At 41.4% G+C, this 25155-nt stretch overlaps 1 protein-coding gene across 3 annotated transcripts; it reads left to right on the forward strand.

The window, feature by feature from the left end:
* The first annotated feature begins 2366 nt into the window (after positions 1-2366).
* Positions 2367-23205, forward strand: gal3st4 (galactose-3-O-sulfotransferase 4). Of its 3 annotated transcripts, none has more exons than XM_028564138.1 (4): positions 2367-2633; positions 15437-15553; positions 20714-21014; positions 21937-23205. In XM_028564138.1, the coding sequence occupies exons 2-4, from the start codon at positions 15438-15440 to the stop codon at positions 23026-23028; spliced, it is 1509 nt and encodes a 502-aa protein (XP_028419939.1). In that variant the 5' UTR covers positions 2367-2633; position 15437; the 3' UTR covers positions 23029-23205. The 3 variants fall into 3 exon arrangements, with proteins under 3 accessions (XP_028419939.1, XP_028419937.1, XP_028419938.1); XM_028564136.1 differs by lacking the exon at positions 2367-2633 and adding an exon at positions 13865-14132; XM_028564137.1 differs by lacking the exon at positions 2367-2633 and adding an exon at positions 13865-14132 and having other exon boundaries at positions 20717-21014.
* Positions 23206-25155: the final 1950 nt, after the last annotated feature.

The raw sequence follows: 25155 nt of genomic DNA on the forward strand, positions 1-25155 counted from the left end.
TTCCGCTAACTGGCTATTTGCCATGCACATAAAGGAACTTGGTGACTCATGAAGTGGGTGATGGTGAACAATTCTGCATAGCAGCAAAGGTATGGAGCTAAATCGTAAAGAATGGTGTGGTAAAAACACTAGCGCTTTTGTCTAAAGTTACATATAGCCACTTTAAATCAGTTAGTTGCTAATGCTTTTGAATATATTATTTCTTTTCATTTATCGCTTTCATATACAGTATATTTTGATATTTCTTAATCTGAGAACATAAAAATCTGCAACTGAAAGAAATAAGACCTCAAATGGCAAAATATATATGAAAGTGAAAAATGAAAAGAAATAATATATTCAAAAGAATTTCAGAACTGAATCTAAATGATATTTAACCTGAAATAAACTTTGCCTACACTTATTTTTTAGTTGGAATGCATTGTTGTATTTTTAAAAGTTCAAGATCAAAACAGTCAGTTTCAAATTTATTTTCTTTAAATTATCAAAACTTTTGGCCCACATTTAGCTCCATATAAAGGTCTTGTCAAAATACTACTTACTGTAATTTCTGGTTTCATCAGAAAATGTAACAAAACATCTGTAAAAATTCTCCCGTGTTTATAACAATGTAGATGCTCAATATTTCCTGTTATTTTAAGCTGTTCGACCACCAGACAAGCAGTTCTGAGGAAGCATACTGGCACCTGAAGTAGTCTACCACCGGGAGTCACCAATTCAACATGGATGATCAAAAAGACACAGTGCCAATCCCAACTGTCTCCAGGATTGTCTTCCTAAATGCAATGAGGCGAAAGGAACATTTATGCACTGTGTCTGGGAGTGTGACAAAATGAAAACATTCTGGAGGGAGGTGATCAATAAAACTATGTTCATCTTGTCTGTGAACATTCCACTTGACCCTAAGATGATTTTTGCTGCACCTGTATCCAACAAATCTCAATCTGAAACCCCAAGAATATAATAGTATTGATTTTGCTATACTACAGGCAAAAAGGACTATAGCTCTCATTTGGAAGAAAATGGGCCACCTACAATTGGTGCTTGGATCAATTGCGCAATGTATGGCCATGTAAAAACGTGTATATATATATATATATATATATATATATATATATATATATATATATATATATATGTATATATATATATATATATATATATATATATATATATATATATATATATATATGGGAGAATATATATATATATATATATATATATATATATATATATATATATATATATATATATATATATATATATATACACACACACATATACACTATTGGTCAAAAGTTTGGGGTCACTTAGAAATTTCCATTCCACTCCATTATAGACAGAATACCAGCTGATCTGAGTGGGTGGCTGACCTTTAATGCAATATCTACATTGCACATTATGAGCAACCATTCATCCAATGTTCCAAAGGCACATTCTGTTTAGTAATCTGATATAATTTTAAAAGGCTAACTCAGAAAACATTGGAGAACCCTTTTGCAATTATGTAAGCACATAATGTAATCTGAAAACTGCTGCTCTGGTTAAAAAAACAATGCAACTGATCTCAGCTGGTATTCTGTCTATAATGGAGTGGAATGGAAATTTCTAAGTGACCCCAAACGTTGGTGGTGTGTGAATAAACCGCTGCAGACACCTGTTGAAGAACAATACAGGCAGTGATGGAAGAAGAATTTAGATCCTTTACTTCCATCATCCACACTGTAAAAATACTCTGTTACAAGTAAAAGTCCTGCATTGAAAATGTCACTTTAGCAAAAGTATGTATAGTATCATCAGGAAGATGTTCTTAAAGTATTAAAAGTTCCCAATGCATATTTTAGTAACTGTAAACGATCAAAACAGTTCTGTCAATTAACTGTTTAATGGCTATAATAAGCCTATATATTGTTGGGTAGTTTAACCCCCTAAGCCTAACCCTAACTCTAACTAGTAACCAAAGCTGTAGTGGATGTAGTGTAGCAAATGTAGTGGAGTAAAAAGTGCAATACGTCTCTAGTGGAGTAGAAGCTAAAAGTGGCATGGAAAGAAAAGACTCAAGTAGCTAGCTTACTCAAGTACAAGTAGGCTACCTCACATTTGTACTTAGGTGCAGTAGGCTACTTGAGTAAATGTAGCCTACTTAGGCTACATTCCATGACACCATATACGGCTCCTCTATCAGAGGCTCGTTAGAATGGGACAAATGGCAGAAATGTTTCACAGTAGGCTGTGTGTGTGGAAGCACAGGAGGGGGAGGTCGGCTAAACGGATTGGAGGCGCTGCCTGTCTGCGGGAAAGCAGAGGAGAGGGCTGGGGTGGGGGGTGGTGGTGGTGGGGGGGTGAGGAGGAGGACCGGAGGGATTGATGAAAGCAACGCTGGGTTTCAGATGACCGCTCCGCGCTGCACGCACTGCTTCTGCGTTCAGGCGGAGAGGGACGGAGCGGGGAATAGTCGTTGTCCAACGGGACCGCGGTAGGCTACGCTGTCTGGGAGTTTGACCACAAGCCCGGGAGTTTAACGGACTTTTTCAGCGCTCTCCTGCTGGAATTCTGCTGGAGAGCAACTACAGGTCCAACAGCGGGAGCTCAGTTTTTTGACGACACACTCCACGTTGACGTTTTGAAACGAGGTGAGTCTACTTTATATTCAAACATTTAGGCAAACAGTAGGCTAACGTAGGCTGGGTCGCGTTAGCCTACGTTAAACTGGGGATATAGGCAAGAAAAACACCGGACGTTCTGTAGGCTACATTTCCCTTTAACATAAATTGTTAGGCAACATTTCCACTTTGGAATTCATATTAACGTAGGGCTGGGCAATATATATCGATATTATATCGATATTGTGATATGAGACTAGAAATATTGCGCCCCCCTGCGATAGCCTCTGGAAGGAACTTGTTTTGGTGGAACGTGTACGTTGAAAAGTTGTTTTAGTCATGCAAGAGAAAACTCTGATTGGACAGATAGTCTAGCTAGCTGTCTGGATTTACCCTGCAGAGATCTGAGGAGCAGTTAACCATAGTCCTCAGAAATCCATCCAGAGTTTAAAATTCCAACACAAAGAATGCAGGAGGAAACGGACATCAGCAGAAAAGAAGGACATACGGCGGAATTTTCGGCGGCACCGGAGCAATCTCGGAAGTGGAACGTTGTGGATATAGACTACTCTAAACCAGTAGCTGTGTTCAAACCCGTTCCCTCATTCACTAACTCACTATTCCCTATATACTGTTTATTAAATAGTGAACTATAGGGAATGAACAAACAAGATTTCGGACACTCACTGAAACCACATTGTTGCGTGGAAATATGCCATAACAAAAATACTTCTAATACGTCCCTGAAGCAAACCGAGCACCCAGGAGGATAGTAAAAGGTTTTATATTATACAGTGTCTCACAAAAGTGAGTACACCCCTCACATTTTAGTAAATCTTTCATTATATCTTTTAATGGGACAACACTGAAGAAATTACACTTTGCTACAATGGTTTTATTTCAGTTAGCTTAACAGCTGGTTTGATTTGCATTGAGAGATGATTTTATGGAAAGTACCCCATGCCAATCTCTAGGTATGGTGAAGGGCATGTGATGATGTGGGGCTATTTGAATTCCAAAGGTCAAGGGAACTTTATCAGGATGCATAGTATCTTGGATCCATGAAATAACTGGCCTTTAAAAATTAAAATCTGCCTGCCTCTATGGGAATTTAACATAGGGGTGTACTCACTTTTGTTGCCAGTGGTTTAGACATTAATGGCTGTGTGTTGAGTTATTTTGAGGGGACAGCACATTTAAACTGTTATACAAGCTGTACACTTAATACTTTACATTGTAGCAAAGTGTAATTTCTTCAGTGTGGTCCCATTAAAAGATATAATGAAATATTTACTAAAATATGAGGGGTGTATACTGTATATGTTGCATGTTACATTTCCACTGTTTAGAAACAAAAGCCCGCTCCATTTTTCCTTTTCAGTTTTCGCGGTGACTTTGGCTCCTTCTTCTCTTCCGGGAAAATGCAGCCATGTTGCATAGTGGTATAGGGGGATAAAATATAGGGTACATCGTATGTACACTCAAATTAGCACTGCATTGTGGGTATTTTATAGTGGATTCGGTGCATCCCTACTTGTAAGACCACACTGTCTCCTGGTTAATTGATCAGTTCATAACTACAGTAATTTTCATTGCCCTGCTCGTCTTGCCTGTCTGGTATATCCTCAAGTACACAGAGCACTTGTTGGCTTATTGTCCAGGCATTTTGGTCCAACCGTTTGGGGAAATCTTGTTTGACTGATCCTGTAGCATTACCCCGGCCTGACCGGGCCAGGATAATACACCAGGTTACTGGATGAGAGCACCAGGACGATCACAGCAATGGATCAGTAGTTAGGATTTGTCACTGGGAAGAACCTCATTCGAGTCGTTTCACATTTGTGGTGGAGTAGCCTACATACAGTCAATTTACTGTTTCGAAAAGCTTATAATGGATTTTAAGATGCATGACATTTATTCCACCAGGGCCAAATGCCCTCTCTCGAAAGGTCGACCTCCTTAGAATTCCTTTCCATAATGTTGTCAGACACTTTGAAAAATAATCTGAGCCTGTCCGCGGCAAAACGAGCACTTTTGTGAACGTGAATACAAGCTGCACCCTATTAACTTTCATTGAAGCTTATTTTCGCGGCTGCCGACTGCAGCGATCTCGCTTATTACTGGACCAATGTCAAAGATTGTTGTTCCCATCAGTCACTTAGACACAAAAACATAAGAAAATAGGGTCCAGGTTGAAAAAAACCCAGCAGTTACCCTTTAAGGAAAGTGAAAAATAATTTGGTGTAATGCTCCATGATTTGGATCCGCTCCAAAATGAAATGGGTTCTTCCTTGGCCCATGCTAAACTCTCTTTTTTTTTTTTTTTTTTTTTTTAATTGAACCTTTATTTCACCAGACAAGTCCCTAAGAACAAATTGTTCTTCTCTACAATGGCGGCCTGGCAAAAGTTCTCCCTTCCATGTCAATGGTAAATGCATAACGGATGACCTGAACCGGACTGTAGGTGTGGAAACAAACATTCACTCACAATTACCAATGCAAATAAGTTCACAGTTGAAATTCAAAACTTTCACAGTGAGCTAAAGTACATTTGAGGAAGTTGTGCTAGCCACCCTATTTTTGGCGCAACTGGGCAAAAATTCCATAATAACCTTTCAGCATATTGTTATTTACGTGGTCTGACAGAAAACTAGCCTACTGCACCTTCTGTTGGCTCTGCATTCAGGCTTCAGAAATTCTAGTCCGTGACCGGAGACTTCAGCCAATCACAGATCATTTCAGAGAGAGAGAGTGTTCCTATTGGCTGTTCTGGGCATGCATTGCCTGTACGACAAAGACGGGAGAGGGAGAGCTGCAGGAAGATGTCTTTTAACTCTAACTCATGCATTCTACCCACTGCAGCTTCAAATGTGTTTAGGTTGGGGTGCTGGATTTGAATCTAAAATGTCTGTCTTTATCCCTGTCCCGGGGTTTGTCTGTTTTATACAAGTGTGTGCCGTTATATAAATCTAAAATCAACCAATATATCAAAGCTATCCTAATTGCATGACTGAATATACTCGCTTGTGCAACTCTATCGGTGACTCAACAGTGCCGTGTTATTTTGCTATCAGCAATGGATGGTCTTTTCGGAGTGTGAGGACACGTTGAACTGCCAATGTTTGGGAAGTTTCAAAACAGAGCTGGAAAAGGAGTTTAAAAAAGACTGAAATCTAGGGTAGGGGTTATAAACTGTGGCCTAACTATCCTTGTGTTCCTTTTTTCCCCCCCGAGTGTAAGTAAGTGCGACTGAGAGGCAAGAAAACGACAGGGGGTTGGGGAAGAGAAACCACGGCACGGCTCATGCACGGGCTCAGCAAGCGTGCACGTGCAAATTAATTAAGGTGCGACGTGTGCGTCTTATCAGGGGAAGTTCTACTTCTCAAAAAATGAAATGTCGACTGCTGCTCCTTGTTGATGACTTTCTTGTTTGTCTGCATTTTGCAATTACTTCCTCTTCCATATTCTTTCAAAACAGCAGCAATCAGACGGCAAGTGTATTTATGTGATAAGGAACAAGGACACACACACACACACACACACACACACACACACACACACACACACACACACACACACACACACAGTGGCCTTCCTGTGGGCTGCTGTAGCCCACTACAGTGTTGGAGAGCAACTTGTGCCAGTATGTACCTTAGACTGTATATAAAGATGGACACTGTACAAAATTGAATCACAGCATCAGTGTTGTTGTCATTACTCTGAATTCCTCATGGGGGAGACAGAAACTACGCACTAAATATATAATATATTTTAAAATAGATCTATATTTTTTAATAATAATAAGTTGTTCAGCAAAAAAAGTGTATCTGTCAATGATTCTATTTCTGCAGCACAGTCTCAACCTCATCTGTCAACATGCTGCATTAGCCAATCAATACATTCAATATTGCAGCTAGAAGCATGCTGTTTGTCGGGCTGAACGGTTAATCGTTTTCAAATCAAAATCACGATTTGATCAAATGCAATGAAATTTGGTGTAACCATTTGTTTAAGTTTTTTTTTTAAGATAAATGCTGGAATAATGTTACATATCACAACAACTCAACTTCATTTAACATGATGGTAGAAGGTGTAATATGTAGATGCTTCTATTGAACTGAGGCATATCAGACATTTCAGTTTACAGAAAAGTACTGATATTTCTTTTATTGGAATAGTTTTTGATTATTATTATTATAACTTAAGCTTTTGTGATAAATGGTCTGTGTTTGAGTGTTCCATGCTTATTAAAAGAAAAACACTATCCATGTACTTATCCTTGCATGAGAATATAGAGCAGTTTTGACGGTGTCTCATGTATAATGCTCTATGACATTTTTTTTATCTTTTACACAGTGAATATTGAACTTTAGCTGAACTTAGAAAAATCGCAATTAGATTTATTCTCCAAATCGTTCAGCCGTCGTTGTTTGAAGTGTTAGTACAGTATACAATGTCTTTACACCTGATAAAAGCCTTCAGATTTGACTTTGTGGTTCAGACACCCCCCTCCTTCCCCCCCGTAGCGCCTCATGTTTTGGACACAGTGCTGTTTTCTGGGCCATATGGAGGAGGAGGAGGAGGAGGAGGAGGAGGAGGAGGAGGAGGAGGCGGAGGAGGCGGCTGGGCAGGAGCAGCTGGTGCGGCGCTTCTTAACAAAGGCTGCAGTTAACCGATTAGAGGCTTTACCTCTAAATTTAGAACCGGAGCTGCGTCCTGCTGCGCACACACTGACTCTGAATCAGCAAATTCAACCGCTTTGATCACTTTGCATTGATTGATTTTTTTTTTTTAGCTTATTAATAACTAGGTGTGTAACAATTAATCGATCTGGATCAATATATTGATCCAGTATTATTGATATAAAGTGAAAATATCTATACATATCGTCATCTTTAAGATGCGCCTTTATTTTGAAGCTTAATAACAAAATCGTCAAATCATATTTTAGTTGCTTTTTGTAAATATACTGTATAAATGTAACTGAATGGGCTTATGTATCATCGTGAATTGGTCGCAGGCCCCTGAATTAAATTCAATGAAAATCTAATCGTGGCAGACTTTGTGATATCAGTAAATATTGTATCGGTGTCCACAGAGTCAATATAATATGGTACCGCAACGTGACATCATGACGGCACTTTCCTAAAGCTAAGTGGCGTGTTATCTGTACGCATTTTGAGCCATCCGCGTGTATGTCTACGCTGTATACAGCGGACGGCAGTCTGCAACGTCACAGCGTCAACATACACGGCAATTTCTAACGCCACGTGGCATGTTATCGCGATGCTACGTGTAATTGCGAGGCTTACTGTTTGGTTTAGGAAACGCGACACGCGGGTTAGGTTTAGGAAAAGAAGAACCGGTTGGGATCTGGCTAAACTCTACTACATGGCCCCTGAAAGGACCGTCATCTGGCGGTACCTGTAGCCTTGGGGAAATCCCACGCATTGCTTTGTTAAAAGTGAACCTATGTATTTCCCCTTATACAGTATATACAGTGCTAAGCTGTAGCACCCATGCTGAAGTTGACCAAAAAGAGGAATAAAAAAAAATGAGGAAATTGATCTTAATGCCTTAATTAAAAAAAATGAGGAAAAATCCAACCTGTATCGTAAATAAATAAATGTTCTTCCTTAAAATACAGGGGGCATAAGTGAGTACACCCCTATGTTAAATTCCCATAGAGGCAGGCAGATTTTTATTTTTAAAGGCCAGTTATTTCATGGATCCAGAATACTATGCATCCTGATAAAGTTCTCTTGGCCTTTGGAATTCAAATAGCCCCACATCATCACATAGCCTTCACCATACCTAGAGATTGACATGGGGTACTTTCCATAAGATCATCTCTCAATGCAAATCAAACTAACTGAAATAAAACCATGCCAGTCTCTAGGTATGGTGAAGGGTCACCATCTCACTCACTTATGTAGTTTAAGGAAGAACATTTATTTATTTACGATACATTGTTCATTCACAATGAAACTTTGTGTCCCCAAAGGTTGGATTTTTCCCTCATTTTTTTAATTAAGGCATTAAGATTTCCAAAAGATTATTTTTTTATTCCCCTTTTTAGTCAACTTTGCATGGGTGTATTCACTTATGCTTAGCACTGCTTAGACTATTCTCGTTACCGCTGATATCGTGTGGTGACTAAAACAAGCGTCAGCTTTAAATGAAGCTCAAGCTCGACCACTCATCTCCCTCACTGCTCTCAGGAGATCTGGTCCTCCAAATCCTGGGGGTGGAGTTAGTGAGTCACTGACAGACCCAATGATAGGGGACGGACCTTCTCAGTAGTCCACATGGTGTTCTTCTGCAGATGTTAAAGGTCCCATATTATGTTACACATTTACAATTCTGATTAGGCACACACACGGATTCTCTTACACATTGGCAGATTCCTGTACCTGTATTCCTGTACTTTCCTTTTATTTTCTATAGGCTATTGTACAGTAGATCAAACTGTAAAATAGCACATAAAGAATTATGCAGTATGCCAACCCGTTCTCACTCTGAACTCATAAAACGCAGACGTTTGGACAGTGGCTGTCAGCATCCGATACAACGTAAAAAGCGTCCTTCAGCGTGTGTGTAGAACGCACCAGGGAGAGCAGCAGCTACACAGTGTTTGAAGATGACGTCGCACTAAGAAGCGAGTAGTATGAAAGCCCGAAAACCGCCAAAGGCACCTGACCAAACGTCATTATTTTACGCGATGGAAGTGAGAACATGTTGAGTATGCAGAAGTATGGAAGAGGATAAGGGCCACATGTGAAAAAATGTATTTGAATTCTGACTCATTTTTTTAAAGTCTAAAAATATGTTTTTTTTTGCCTCGATGACAGCTTTGCACACTCTTGACATTCTCTCAACCAGCTTCATGAGGCAGTCACCTCAATGCTTTTCAATTACGGTAACGGTGACTGTCATGTGTCTGGCTTAGGGAAAGCAAAGGTTAATCCTTTTGTAATTGGCACTAAAAAAAACTTCAATTTAGAAGCAATGAAGGACCACAACTCAGCAAGAAGCCACCTAGCAGCGATGCTCGTGCATTTGTGCGGCTAGTGGATTTTAAAATACGCCTTCCACAGAGGCTGGTGGCTAAAAAAAGTTAACTTCAGCCCTTTTGTTGTCCTTTTTTGTTAGCTGTATGCAGGGCTGTCAGTGCACAGAAGACATGCAGGAAATCATCACAGGTCAGGTTCGAACCCTGTACCTCTGCGTCGAGGCATAAACCTCTAAATACATGTGCGCCTGCTCTACCCACTGAACCAAACCGGCCACGTTGGTCGGGGTGGAGGATGGGTCAAACCCAGGAGAGCGTGGATTGTGTCCCGCGTGTCCCGTTTCCTAAACCCAACCGTCCGAAAAGCGATTATGCGTCTCGATAACATGCCAAAATGGCATACGAATTGGCGTGTCATACATACGCCACTTATTGAGATCAGTCTGCAACCCGTCCGCTGTATACGCCGTAGACATACACGCAGATAGCTCAAAATGCGTACAGATAACACGCAAACTTTCCAAGTGGCGTGTATGTTTACGCAAAGTCATGATGTCCCGTTTCTCTGTAGCTAAAACAGAGAGCTCAACACACAGGGTGAAAAGAGGAGCTGCAACAATGTGCAGCACAACAAATATATGGTGTTTTCTGAAGATTAAACCACATCAACCTATTCTGGTACAACCTCTAAATACAATTATGAACCTGAAATCTGAATACTTCTCCCACCGCTGTCCAAAAGCCATATCTCAACTGTGCATGTTGAGAAAGCTGGAAGGATTTCAGCTAGAATACAAAGTTTAAATCTATGTGTCCCCTTGAGAGTTTTTTTTGGTCGCTCCCAGCAGAGTTGGGTGCAGGTCATTGCTGCTGCTGCTGCTGTTCAGTCATCTCACACTGCTGCAGCTGTTCCAACATGTCAACCCTGTGCAACAACGACTAACTGCTGCTCAGAGAGTTCATTTAACTAGGGCTACTAGGGTATGGAGAAGAAAAAAAAAATCATAACATCATAGTTGGAAAGTAATAAATTACAATGACTCGCATTATTGTAATTGGGTCGTTTCTCTGTGTGTAGTGTCCGTAAAGTAGTTTTTTGAAATCTGTAATGTTACTTTTACTTAAGTATATTTTGCTTGAAGTATTGTACTTTGCTATATTTTAAATCACATCCGTTGTTGAGTAAAAAAAAAGTAAATAAAAAAGGTCTCTGCAAAATAATCCTTTTTCTCGATTACTGTTTTGGTTATGGCCCCAAAGTAGTAATCACGATTAAAATTCAATTAATAGCGCAGCACCCTACATTTAACACCATGTTGAACAGTGCAAATTGTATGAAGAGTTGCGTTGTAGAATATAGGGTTATACAGGGTACAGTATACAGTGTAAAGTTCGCCCTTTCATACTACTCGCTACGGCATCAGTTCACACGCAATCGCAAGGTAATGTAAGTCAATGGAGGCCAAACGGTGTTGATAAACACGCTAAAAAGCGAATCTGCATCTTGATAACATGCGAAAATGGCATACAAATTGGCGTGTCATATATACGCCACTTATTGAGATCAGTCTGTACAGACTGAGGCATCACACTTCTGTTCCATCTTTGTTGGGAGTCACACATGCGCAGTACCTAGGTAAGGACTACTAGCCAGTCAAAAGCAGAGTATGAGGGAGTGCCCTGACAGTACCTAGGTAAGGACTACTAGCCAGTCAAAAGCAGAGTATGAGGGAGTGCCCTGACAGTACCTAGGTAAGGACTACTAGCCAGTCAGAAGCAGAGTATGAGGGAGTGCCCTGACAGTACCTAGGTAAGGAATACTAGCCAGTCAGAAGCAGAGTATGAGGGCGAGCCATGCTAGTAGCTAGGTGAGCATTATAACGTGTGTTCCAAAGTGACCACGTTGGTCTCTGAAGTAAAGGCTGGACTACAATAGAGCTGTTTGGAGCAGTGTGTGAACAGTGTTTTCTGTTGGAGATGGTAAGTCCCTTTGGGGGGGACTTTCGACTTTTTCACTTTGTAAACCTATTACATGCACAAAAAAGATATATATAACGCAATAAAGGAAAGGGCAAAAGCCAAAAAGCATAATATGAGCACTTAGAGTAAAAAGTACTAATACCACACTGTAAAAATATTTTGTTACGAGTGAAATTCTGCATTGAAAATGTTAAGTAAAAGTTTTTGCATTGATGGTCAATACAACCTAATTTACATGAAATGATACCTAATTTCTGAGTAAAATGTGGAGAAATTATTAGTTGTTTTGGATTAGACTGGTATATGTCAAATATTAGCCAGGACATCCCAAAAGTACTTTATGAAGAATTGTCTGGAAAACGGGTCAAATCTGACCCGAGGACAACCAAAGGGTTAAAGTAGTAAAAGTACTCAATGCAGGAAAAACCCTCCCATTTTAGAAACTGGAAACGATCCAAACACTTGTGTCAATCAACTAAGTGTTTAATCAGCTAATCACTTCAGCTGGACTTGTTTACTCAGATATATTGTTGGGAAGTTTAATTTAGAATAAAACATTGTATAAACTACGTGTGATTTGTGTTCAAAAATCTTAATGTGTAAAGTAACTAAAGCTGTAACAGATGAATGTAGTAGAGTAAAAAGTCCAATATTTCTCTCTGGAATGTAGCGGAGTAGAAGTAGAAAGTGGCATGAACAGAAAAGACTCAAGTGAAGTACAGGAGCCTCAACGTGTGCTTAAGTACAGTGCTTGAGTAAATGTACTGTACAGCGAAGAAGTACTTAAGTCCTTTACTTACGTGAAAGTACTAACACAAAAGTGGTCCTATCCTACTTAAGTATAGGAACAGTACGTATTACTAGCAAAATATCCTTAAAGTATCAAACGTTAAAGAGAAGAGAAACTGTACACATCACACTGCACATCCAAAACATTTCTCAAACACAATAAGCGTAACACACAGACATGCTCACATCTAAAGTTATGCTTCTCAGAGTTCTCATATGTGGATAACTTTTTTTTTCTGGATGCCTATCAGCATTACAGGGTGACGTCAGATTCAGCAAACCTGTTTGTCAAGGTGAAAGAAGTGAAACAAGCCACGCCGGAAATGCGAGAACGTTGTCTTCAAAATAAAAGCATGAATTTGCCATTGAACTCTATTCCTCCAGGTCAGTGTCGGTAGGGATTTAGCATTCTCCACCAGAATAAAATACAGGTGTGGAGGCTTTTTTTTTTTTTTTTTTAAACAGCGAACATCTAGCTACCTGTAATACAAGTTGCTGGAAATATAATTCAAGATTGAAATTAATAAATAGGCGGATTGCTGCGAAATTGGACTCATGGCCTCAGTATTTCCAAATCCTGGCTAAAGCATGCCCCACTGTATGTGCCTACAACCTCTTGACCCCTCCCATCGTGGTACGTGTCCACTGGCAACCGTCATTTCCCTGTTTTCTATTCGTTGTCTATGTAAGCGGCCGGGCAATGCATTCTGGCAGCGCCGCGACGACTTTCGAGAGACGGGGCGTAGGGTTGCCCGCTCCTTATTTGCATAAAGTTGAATCCAGGCTACTCTATGCAAATCAGGGGCGTCCAGCTCGACTCGTGGCCCCTTAAAAAAACTCCCGAAAATCTTTTTAAACTGACTGTTGTTGATCTGAAATGAAGACAGATTCAGCAACCGTAGAACATATTTCTCGCATAAAATGAACTATTTTAAGTTTATAAACGAGCTGCCATGTTGATCAGTTCTGAAATTTTGTCTTGTGTTCTGATTCACAACCTCGTATCTCGTGGTCAATCTACCGTGGATGGTTTAGACATTATGGCTGAAAATCAATATCCTACGGAGAAAATGAATGGGATTTTGGTCTGTTGGGGCCACCTTGGAGGGCGGGGCCTGTTTCAATTGAAACGGGTGAAACAAAATTAAGGCTGCGTCTGGTTCTGAATTAAAAAAAAAGTAAACTATTATTATTTAAAGTATGAAGGAAAATTTCACAGTTGAAGGTATTTTCACTGTTTTTTTTAAATTCAGTAATTGCAGAGCCTTTTCAAAAGTCATTGAGTTATGTTAAATAATCGTTATTTCAACATTGATCAAAATAATCGGGATTGTGATTTTTTTCCATAATCAAGCAGCCCTAGGTTCTTGTGGATTGTTGCGCTGCATGTACGTAAAACCGCTTTTATTTTGTAACCGGAAGTACTACACACACGCACACACAGACTCCCTTTCTGCGTTATGTCCCAGTGTGTGTCGGCAGTCGGTAGAATAACGGTAGAGCGGTCTGTACCCAGAAAGAGGGAATTCGGTTAAAGCCTCGGTGAGGGTTTAAAAGCAGCGTTCAGCATCCTACAGAGGGGCCGCTGCGGCTCCGGCTCCGGCTCCATGGCCTGATCTGTACCGGCGGCGGACGGACCGGCTGCAGCTGAAGCCTTCGAGATGCCCCGAGCGCTCTGCAGCTGCACAATAACACCGTCACCGATACCGGCCCGGGGACTCAGCTATGCTTTTCAGACGGAGAACCAGGTAACGTTAGCTATAGCTTAGCAGGAGCCGGGTGGAGTGCGAGAACCGGCCAGAGAAGGGAGTCGGTGAAGCACAGCGACCGGGGGATGCAGTCTGTGATTGCGGGGAATAAAAGGCGGCTGGCGGGTGCTCCTGCAGGGAAAGAGGGAAAAAGGTGTGGGTGGAGGGCTGGAGGGGCTGCTTCAAAGGCCTTTCTCTTGACATTTTTTTTTGTTTGCAGTCCATCCATTGGAGGGGAGGGAGGGGGGGATCTGTGATGTGGGCTAGACTAAAGGCTTCTTTGTGTTGTGGTGGAGACAGTGGGGTGGTGGCCACCGCTGATTCCTCCTCTCTGTATCACCCATCTTCTGCTGGGACTTTTCTCTGCGTTCCATATGTTTATAACATATGTTTTATATTATGTGGTTACTGTTTGCAGCACTTTGGCTGAGTACCACCAGGCCCCAGTGAAAACTGCCCTGTTGGTTTCTGTTCTGTAGGCTATGGAAGTTATTTGGTGTCTCTATTCAAATTTCAAGTATTTTGCATTTGGCAATTCAATTTACAATTTTGTGTGACAATGTGCTTTGCATTTAACAACTATTCATGCAAGTTCTGTCCTATTTTGCTCACTAACAGCACCCTTTACAACCCATTTACCATGTGTTATTACACAATATCACATCTACATAGTAAATCTAATCTAATGTCCAAATGTAGTGAACACGTTGATCAGTGTTTTGTCGCTCAATCGATTAATCAACTAGTACTTTAAGGCATATATGGCAAGGAACAAATCATAACTATCAGCAGTCATATTGATGAGACTCATTCAGTTCTGAACAATATATTTAGGATCTAGAGATTGCAGCAGGTCTTGTAATCTCTGGACGCTTCAGGCTGCTTTCCTCCCTGATGATGATGATGATGATGCCTTAGTCATGTTTACTTTATGACTCATCTGAATCTCTCCCTCCCTCTATCCCTCCTTTTTGCCTATCCACCCCTCCCCTACCTCCTCCACCCTTCTCTCTCTCCCACGCTCTTGGCCCATCTCTTCATCCCCTCTCTTTTTCTATGACATCACCCTTGGTCCCACTCCTCCCCCCTCATACTGTAACATTATTTCTCTTTCCTCACCCATCCATGCCTTTGTCCCCCACCCCCAATCTCTTATTCCACTCCATTGCTTCTCTCATTTGACCCATCATTTTCTTTGCTTCTATTTTTGCATCTCCTCTCTGTCTTTTTCTTTGCTCCCTGAATCTCCATCCATCCATCCATCCATCCATCCTCCCCTCTCCCCCCTCTTCCCCTCCTCCCAGGATGTTGCGGTTGCTGGTTTGTGGTCGGTTGGGTCCAGTGTGGATGTGGAAGGCGCTGCTGCTCTTCGTTGCCATTGGGTTTGCTGGCCAGCTGTTGGGCGTCATCTTCAACAAGAGGTATCTTATATCATGTACTCGTATTTTTTAAAATGTATTTTAGCTTTAGCTGCCGTTTCAGTTATACTGTATCTTTTGCATTGCATTGTCTTACAATATGGACACACCAGCACTTTAAGTTAATATTCTATGGACACAGACAGCAGATTGACGCAGCCCAGTTGGGGACATCACATCATGATCATAGACTGTGCCTTCTATGGTTGCAATGGCGCTGTGCTAGGCTAAACGCTAAAGAGAGAAAGTTGCCAAAGTCATTCAGCGGAGTTTAACACAAACTGGTGCCATTCATCTGCATGAACTGCAGTACACAGAGCATCTGTAATTTTCCCCTAAAGCTTCTAGCTTACGTTAGACCTTCCTCCACAGCGCTGCGGAGACAGGTCTGGCTAGTCCACACAGCATTCCGGGATGGGAGAAAAACGTGCACTGATTTATTGGCGTTTCTTTAAACCAATCACAATCGTCTTGGGCAGTGCTAAGCACCGGGCGGAGCAACGGTGACTCTGCAAAATAGCCTCGGGAAGGAACTTGTTTTGGTGTACGTTCAAAAGTTGTTTTAGTCGTGCAAGAGAAAACTCTGATTGGACAGATAGTCTAGCTAGCTGTCTGGATTTACCCTGCAGAGATCTGAAGAGCAGTTAACCATAGTCCTCACAAATCCACCAGAGGTTAAAATTCCAACACAAAGAAAACGTCGTGGATATAGAGACAAGGTGCTACCGAAAGTTTAAGACAAACACCTCAATAAAAGTTCACGGCTATTTAAATGTACACAGTGCCATGGTTAGCATTGCTAAGCCTCTGTCCGGCTTGACAGGTCGGCGTGTTGTCTCGCCCCTAAAACATCCCATGTTTTATCTTATCTCATTTTAAAATGAATGGGACCATAATTTACTAAATGGACACCATGCTGTATTGACTTGAAAAGACTTGAAACTAGCGATTGAGGCCATAAACTTGTTAGGATAATGTTTACTGAGGTAATAAATCAAGTGAGAGGTAGGGTCATTATTTTTTTATTTTATCAGGCCATTGAGGCACAAGCCTGTTAAATGTGACTGCTGCTCCTGTGTACGTGCACAGCTGTTTACCATGGCAGCATGAGATGACGGTTTTTCAGCTTGCTCAGCTGTCTGCTCACCATGTGACAGTGGCAACCACAAGAACCACACTGAGGAACTGAGGAGAACCATATGGCAGCTAAATGTAATGGTGGGACACTTCTTTACCAAACAAACAAATAGTCGTTGTGTTCAAAGACGTGGCTTGGAGCAATATATTGGCTTTACAGTTGGATTATGTACATGCCATTAGTTAAGTGTGTCTCTTCCTAACTAGGGCTTCACAATTAATCGCAAAATGGACTAGTGCAATATCCACATCGCAGGGGGGTGCAATATTTCTTAAAGGCAAAATATGTGTCAAACCATTCTGAATGAAGTATTGTGGAGCTGCAGAGACGTCCTGGGCCTACAAATCCTATCCTATAGACTACAGAAAAAAAATCTTTGTTCAGTACAGATCCTCGCAAAAATCACACTATAATCATTTTTAATTTGAATAATTTTCAATGAAAATGAGAATAATGATGATTGAATGATCATTCTCTTCAATATCGTGAATCATATGTGTCAAAATAATTGCAATTAGGGGCGCCCGGATAGCTCAGTTGGCACAGCAGGTTTACTCCTCGACGCAGCGGTGCGGGGTTCGACTCCGACCTGCGGCCCTTTGCTGCGTGTCATTCCCCCCCCTCTCTCCCCTTTCATGTCTTCAGCTGTCCTGTCGAATAAATGCCTAAAAATGTCCAAAAAATAATCTTTAAAAAAATAAATAATTGCAATTAGACATTTTCCTTAATCAGGCAGCCCTATTCCTAACCATAATATACTACTATTTTCATTATTTTTTTTGTGTGCAACTAATAGGGCTGAACAATTTTGGGGGGGGAAAAATAAAATTCAGATTTTCACGCCAGATATTGTGATTATAATTCGATTTGCGATTTCCCCCCCGCTACATATTGCACCTTCTACGCTCATGTTAAATAAAGTCATGAAAAATAAATGAAAGATCCACTGAAGATAGTACATTTCTGTAAACAGTCTGTAATATATAACATTATTTCAGCATGCATCTTATGAAAAAAAAACAGTAAATATAATAATGGAAAGAGGAATATGAATCTTTGAATCAAATGTTACACCAAACATTCAACTAAATATTCACATTCGATTCACGATCGGCTAATCGCAGGTTTTCAAATCGCGATTTCGATTTGAAAACGATTAATCATTCAGCCCTAGCAACTAATCATATTTTTCATCGTCAATTTATCTGTTAATGCTTTTTTTGATAAGTCAACTAATGATTTGATCAAATGTGATGAACAGACACATTGGCCCGCATAGTCTGCAGATTATTGGAGTCCGCTAAGTCTGACTTTTTAAAGCCAAACGTTGCAACACCTTTCCACAGATTTCGTCATGGTTTGGCCCTTACTCTGTTTGCAGCATTTCACTTTTTGTTTTGCTATAAAAGTGTGTTTGGAAAAAATACTGCAAATGCAATGTTGTGTGCAAGAAGCTCACACAACAGAAACTGTTTCCATGGGACACTAAAAAGGGATGCATGCGGCTTGGGACACACTTGTTGTTGCCATGGTTTGTGGCTTATGAAGTTATTGAAGTGGCGCTATCCGTCAGTGATGCTGGAAAGTGAGCTACAGTGTAGTTTCCGTGGTTTCTTTTAACACTATAATCACAACCGTATCGACATTGAGGTATCTGCTCAAAAATGATCGTGATATTTGATTTTCTCCATATTGCCCAGCCCTACCTGTCGCCTCAGCATTTGACGGTGATCACAGTGATCTAGTCCAAAGCACTGGGAATTATCCATAGTGTTATAGTAAACAGCAGACAGCGTTCGCTGGAATACAATATAATGGTGAGCCAAAAGCGGTCGCAGTGCGGTTACACTTCCTCTTAGACAGACAGGCAGTGTTCTTGATGCCCTTTTGACTTACTGACAGGCTGGAGATTGCAGCTTCTTTTCTACAGCACATTTCAGCGACAAGGCAATTGAAAGTGCTTTACATAAAACATTAAATGGTAATTAAAACGAGATTAAAAAACAGGCTGAAATAGAATAAGATACAAATACAAGTTTCAGGGCAGTGAAAGAAATGTTTAATGATTTGATAGTTTTTAGGGACGTGTTTGGGAGGGGAGAGGTTGGGGTTTTATTTTGTGTGGAGTGTAAAATGTTCTAAGTAAATAGGATAAATAGGTTTGGAATTATCTTCACGACCGGAATTATTTTTTGTTATTGCAGAGGGAAAAAAGGTACCGTTGTGTACCGGAACCAAATTTCAGGTACCGGTACTGAAAAAATGTGATCGGTACCCAACCCTAGCCTGGACAGGGTTTTATGTTGGTTGATTGTGGTTCATTGAGCTGAGATGTGTTAGCAGCCTGTGGTGGCTGAGAGGAAGATAAAAAGGGTACTTCAGTCTTTTACTAACAACCTGTAAATAAGCTCTTAGCAGCATGAAATGTGAAATATGTATCTGTGATGTTGAAACAAGCTATGTTGTAACTTTTATGTTTTGTAATTTGTATCGTCATTGAAAATTGAACTACAGTCAGAGATAAAGAGAAGACTGCTCAGTGTTATGACTGCTAATGGACAATCTGTCTATTCACTAGTTCTGTTGAAGTTTGTGAGCATTTGCTATTAATGGCTAACTTGTTCAACAGTGTACAAAGAATGTTTTTTTGAAGAATGCATGCAAGATAACATGTACTGATACTTTTAAGGGGTTTGGGAGTTTAACGGAAATTTATTTTTTTCTCAAAGGACAATTTGAACAGATATACAATTTTGATAATAATACTGACTTACTGCACACAAGAAGACCATAATACTGAAGACAATTATTAACCCTCAAGTAGTCTTTGACTTGACTTTAACCTCTCTCGTCTTGTGGAGCAGAGGCCCTCTTTAAAGCTAACTATTTAACTCCTTCACTCAAACCTCTAAACATCTGGGTCCAAGGGCCCTGAGGGAGGTTCAGGTTGCAGTCCCTCTGCCTGTTGAGATCATTTCTATGGTGTTGTCAAAGCATAAACACTGGCTTTAAAAAGTATGCTGCCTTCTAACTGACCTATGCATTAAAGCCTGCTGGATTTTTGAGTGGGATGCCAATACTGATACTTACAATAAGGATCCCTTAGATTTGACTATTAAAAAGTTAAAGAACATGCCCTTTTAGAATTGAGTCATGCACTTACCGGCCAGGCTCTAGTATGCATCTACCGGCAACTTTCTACTCATACATCCCCAAAAGCTTTTTGTAGCTCACAAGAATGACGACACAGCTCAGCAGTCTAAGTGTCTTTGAGTTAAGAAGGATAAAGTTGATGAAGAAAAATTGTTTTCTTGAGTTATTGGTTAGCATTTACTTCTACAATCAGATTGTTTTTAATTATTAGTTTAAAATGTCAGTGCAAAAAATGCAGAAAAATTTTAACATTATTGATGAAAAGTAGTTCAAATCAAAGCTGCATTAATTGATTGTTTGGCCACTTGGGGGCTGTAAAGTAAACAACATTGACGTATCACCTTTTTAAGTCATGTTGAACATGTTAGCATACATATCCAGCAGACGCAGAGCAACATAACCTTTTATTTGGAGTCATGTTTGTGTCCATTTGATGTAAGTTAGTCCAATATTCACTCTCGTTTTAGCTCTGGTTTTGGTCTCCACCAACTTCTGAGAAAAATATGTCTCTCTTTAGCTGCTAAATGCTCCACTATGTTCACCAACCAGTTTTTAACTGTGTCTGTCTGCGGTTAGGTGCTGGGCAGGTAGTATACAGTGGGATTATCAGCTTTTTTACACTAAAAACAGCTGCTGCTGGAAACCTAGTTAATGAGATTTTACCAGAAAACCGAAGCAAAAAGGACCTAAATGCCCTGTAGAGCTGAGGGGAACTACAGAGACATTGATAATTCTCTGTAGGTTCACTACAAGCGACACCTGTAACATTAAATGGAGTCATTTGATCATTTGCTGCGTTTGTGGGATTTTTTACACATATTTTAAATGTGAATTAAAGTTAAAATGCTCCCTACCTCTTCCCTGTCGTTCAGCAGTGTCCAGTCAGCCGGTCGCTCCATCTTTTCCTCCCCCGATGCCCAGGGGCCCTCTCTGGGCTCCTGTCAGCCCCACACCCACATCATGTTCCTCAAGACCCATAAGACGGCCAGCAGCACCGTGCTCAACATGCTGTACCGCTTCGGGGATGAGCGTGACCTGCGCTTCGCCCTGCCACTGGGCTACCAGCTGGGCTACCCACTACCATTCAACGCTCACAGGGTCAAAGGTTACAGAGGTCCCAGAGCCGTGGAGTTCCACATCATGGGCAATCACATGAGATTTAATAAGGCTGAGGTGAGTTATTCAAGAGAGGAGGGGGGGGAGTGGTGTGACTTTGGGGATGTTGATGATGGGAGGTTCTTTAGTGACGAGGATACATTTTGAACGATACCCAGCCCTGGGTATTGTTACATAGCTCTATACATTGTAATATAAAGCAGCCCTGTCTCCGTAAAATTACATTCCCCTACAACTAAACTGCATTCTCAATTACGTTTCAAGGGAAATACATTTTGTCTGGGATTACATTTGTCTTTGACGTACCTCAAATAAGTTTCTAATCAAGGTCTATTTCCTCTCTTCAGATCCCCTACAGCACAAACAGTCTGCAACGTTAGCTTAGAAATGGGGTCTGCGTTATTTCCGTTGTTTACATCTTGCAGCGGCGGTCCTGAGATGGACCTTCGGTTGGTGGCTGTGGTGTGACAGGAAGCATCAGGAAGCATTACCTGAATTTTCCCAGTTGGGAACAAATTTTTCCATATAGTCCGACACCACTTGAATGCAACACACGCCCCATCTCTGAATGTTAACGAAAGTGGAAAAAATGATTTGTGTATCTGCCCAGTCATTCGGATTCCGCACCAAAGTTTAATTTCATATTAATTGGGCCTATATTTCATCTGTAATCCTGCTGACAAACAAACCGAGCCAAAAGTGAAAAATTATTTGTGTATCCGCCCCATGATTTGGAGCTGCTCCGAAATGTAATGGGTTCTTCCTTGGCCCATGCCACACCCTTCCACCAAGTGTCGTGAAAATCGGGCTAGTTTTCCGTAATACTGCTGACATTATCTCCTTGGTGGAAGTAACAGTGGTTACTAATGATCATTTTCCAGAAAAAAAACAAATCTCATAAGAACCAAATAAATTATACACCTGTTGTAGTTGAATTGCATCACATTAAAAACTCAAGTTCTCCTTTTCTGTTTCTTAGACGGAGAAGGTGATGCCTGCAGACACGTTCTATTTCTCCATCATCAGGGACCCAGTCGCTCTGGCTGAGTCCTCCTTTGCCTATTATAAAGAGGTCGCGCCTGCCTTTCGGAAAGCCAAAAGCTTGGGCGACTTTGCTGACGACCCTAAGAAATACTACGACCCCCGCCTCCGCAACAACCACTATGCCCGGAACCTGTTGTGGTTTGACTTTGGCATGGACCACAATGCTAATTTCTCGGAGGCATTGGCTCAGCGCGCCGAAGCCATGATCCGCCGCACCTTCAAGCTGATTCTGGTGTCTGAGTACTTTGACCAGTCCATGATCCTGCTGAGACACGCCCTCTGCTGGCCGCTGGACGCCGTCGTCTCATTCAGCCTCAATGCTCGGCAGCAGAAGCCCAGTGTCATCGGGGGGATGGGTGGGAGCTGGGTGGGCAAAGCGGTGGCGGCGGCCGGCGTCGGCGGTAGAGTGCCACGTTTCCAAGCCAAGACGCTGACCAATGTTACGGAGGAACAGCGGGAGAAGCTGAGGCAATGGAACGCCCTGGACTGGCACTTATATAAGTCCTTCAACCGGACCTTCTGGGGGGAAATCAATAGGTTCGGTCACGCCCAGATGGAGCAGGAAGTAGCTCTTCTCAGGACGCGGAGGGAAGATCTGGCTCGGGTTTGTCTCAGGGATGGCGGAAAGCCTGTAGAGTCGCACCGGATCCGAGACAAAAACATCCGCCCGTACCAGAGCGGATTGGTGAAAATTCTGGGCTACGAGCTTCAGCTGGGGCTGGACAACGCCACCAGGATGGCCTGTCTGAGCATGATCAGGCCTGAGATCCAGTACAAAGACGTGCTGGATGCTAAACAGTTCCCACGGGCTCCGGCGGCCAAGCCCCAGCCAGGCCAACCGAACCAGGGCCTGATGATAGCGGCAGGTGGCTCTCTTTCAAGACAAGACTCGTCCAGGACAGGAGAGAGGCCAGTAGGGGGAGAGGCTGGGGGGAGGACGGTGGAGGAGGGGGAGAGGGACTGGGATGGGAGCCGCTTAATGAGGAGGAACCTGACTTTAATACGAGGGCAAGAAAAAGGAAGATGAGGTTTGAGGTGAGTCTCGTTCCCAAATATAATGGTACCTTTTGGTCTTTGGACATACGGACTAATGAAACTGAAAACTGAGCCAAGTGTGGTTTATACATGAGAAAACAAAAAGCTCCTCCTTTGTACTTCCACTTTTTGGTTGTTTGCTTTTTTTCTTAAAAGCCGTCTTTGCTTTGACTCGGTGTCATTCTCGTGGACTTGACCTTTGACCGCTGAGAGCCTGGGATGCTTTCATGGCATGCGGTAACAAGTTGAAGGAAGAAAAGTGAAAGGACCACTTTGTTTTTTGTAAGGAGAAGCACTCTAAAAATGGTGGCAGGTACCTTCTGCGAGGCTGTTTGTATTCCCTGTTCATATTAATACTTTAAAGAGTTACGATGTTCACGTTGTCCTCGGTGCACATGCTTGAAACTTCTCAAAAGGTACATTTAGCCCCAGTTTTTGCCTCTCATGCTGTACCATTACTATTATTGAGTCACTGAGCTAAGCACCTTTTTTCTTTCCAAGACAAACGCAAGCTATTTAAAAACCTTTTTTCCCAGAATCCTCAGACTCTTTCTGCAATCTGGCTGAAAAAACATTCTGCTTGCTGCATGATGATGATGATGGTGATGATGTTTCCAAAGACTGTATTTATGAATCAAAACAAAGACCGTAGCTGGAAATGTCATATTTCCCTTCTCAATGTAAATTTACAAATTTAAATTATTTATTGTCCGTTATACTTGTCTATATTGATGTTCCTTTCAATTATTTTATATTTTCATACCATATTACGCATTTATGTTGTATATCATTTACAAAACAAGCAAGGAGATATGTTATTTCCCTCTACCTGAATAAGGAAACTCTTTTATCGTGCAGTGGATAGATTGTTTTTTCATTCAGGGTCTTTGTGACAATTCTAAATGTTGTTAAACCACCTTCTGAGTTTTTCAAAGATTGCTGGGTATTTTTCAGAAAGCTGCACGCTTAGTTCTGTGACTACAAACTGGGGTTAACGAACACTAATTTTCCTTTCCTGATATGATTTGTAAAGTCAGTATAGGCTGGTATTTGTTAATGGAAAAAAAAAGTATTAGGATGATGTTCCTATTCCTCTCCTGAAAAACACTTTCAGTAGTTAGTATTGAGCCTGTGTAGAACCACTAACGGAAAACCGCCCGAGGCCTGTGCTTGTGTTCTGAATGCTTGAATCTCAGCGGCCTGCAGGAGGCTGGTTAATGTCAGCATTTGGGCACATTCCTTCCTTTCACTATCTGCTGATATATCTCTCGATACATACGGTAACATTACCATGGAGTTCCATTCCTTTGTCATAATGCCAGGTATTTAAAATGAAATAATATGAGTGTGGGCCAAAATATATCTCAAGACAGCTGCATGCTAAAGATGCACACCCTGATTCTAATAATGACCTCAACTCCCCCAGAATCCCTCCCATGTAAACTTTGAATAATGGGTCTGCAGGAATTTGAGGAATTTTAGGTTGCTGTATGGTCAGACAGCTCACTAACATACACCCTAAGTAACTTAAAAAACAATAAAAAGTAGAATACGACCAACAAAATAGGCAATACATACAAAGAAATCCCTAAACATTATGACAAAAACACAACTCATATCTCCGCAAATAAGCATTTGGGCACAAAACAGCTTTGCTTTTGTCAAATGGCCTGTGATAGCTTCCTGTAACATATGAGACCATGGTCAAAATGATGGGTATAACTATCTCAGACTGATGATGACGTTCGTCCTAATGTTGCAGCTGTTTATCTCAGCACTGTGTTTTAAAACATGGAGCATGTCACATTCATAGACTGCAAAATTAGTGGACGCAGCAGCCGTGATGTGATTGGTTTGTGGACTGACATTTTGAAGCCTTCGAATCCCATTTTTTTTCGCAAACGCATGTGACTATTTTTGACGAGAGGGTGGAGCTGGGGTGGGTGACGCGGACAAGCCAGTGTTGTTTCTGGTTGCAATGGTGCTGCGCTAATCTAAACGCTAAAGGGGGAATTTTGCAGATTTTCAACCCTTCTAAAGCGAGTCAGCGGACCTCCGGGGACTGCCGCCATTCATCTGCATGTACGGCAGCACAGAAAACCGGCAAACTTTCCCTTAA

Source organism: Perca flavescens, chromosome 19 (assembly GCF_004354835.1).
Source record: "Perca flavescens isolate YP-PL-M2 chromosome 19, PFLA_1.0, whole genome shotgun sequence".
Lineage (NCBI taxonomy): Eukaryota > Metazoa > Chordata > Actinopteri > Perciformes > Percidae > Perca > Perca flavescens.

Excerpts from the sequence above, each read along its gene's own strand:
- gal3st4 (XM_028564136.1), top strand. The coding sequence starts at position 14,110 with ATGCTTTTCAGACGGAGAACCAG. Across the intron at positions 14,133-15,436 it reads CTTTTCAGACGGAGAACCAG|GATGTTGCGGTTGCTGGTTT; the intron begins GTAACGTTAGCT and ends CCCTCCTCCCAG. Across the intron at positions 15,554-20,713 it reads GGCGTCATCTTCAACAAGAG|CAGTGTCCAGTCAGCCGGTC; the intron begins GTATCTTATATC and ends CCTGTCGTTCAG.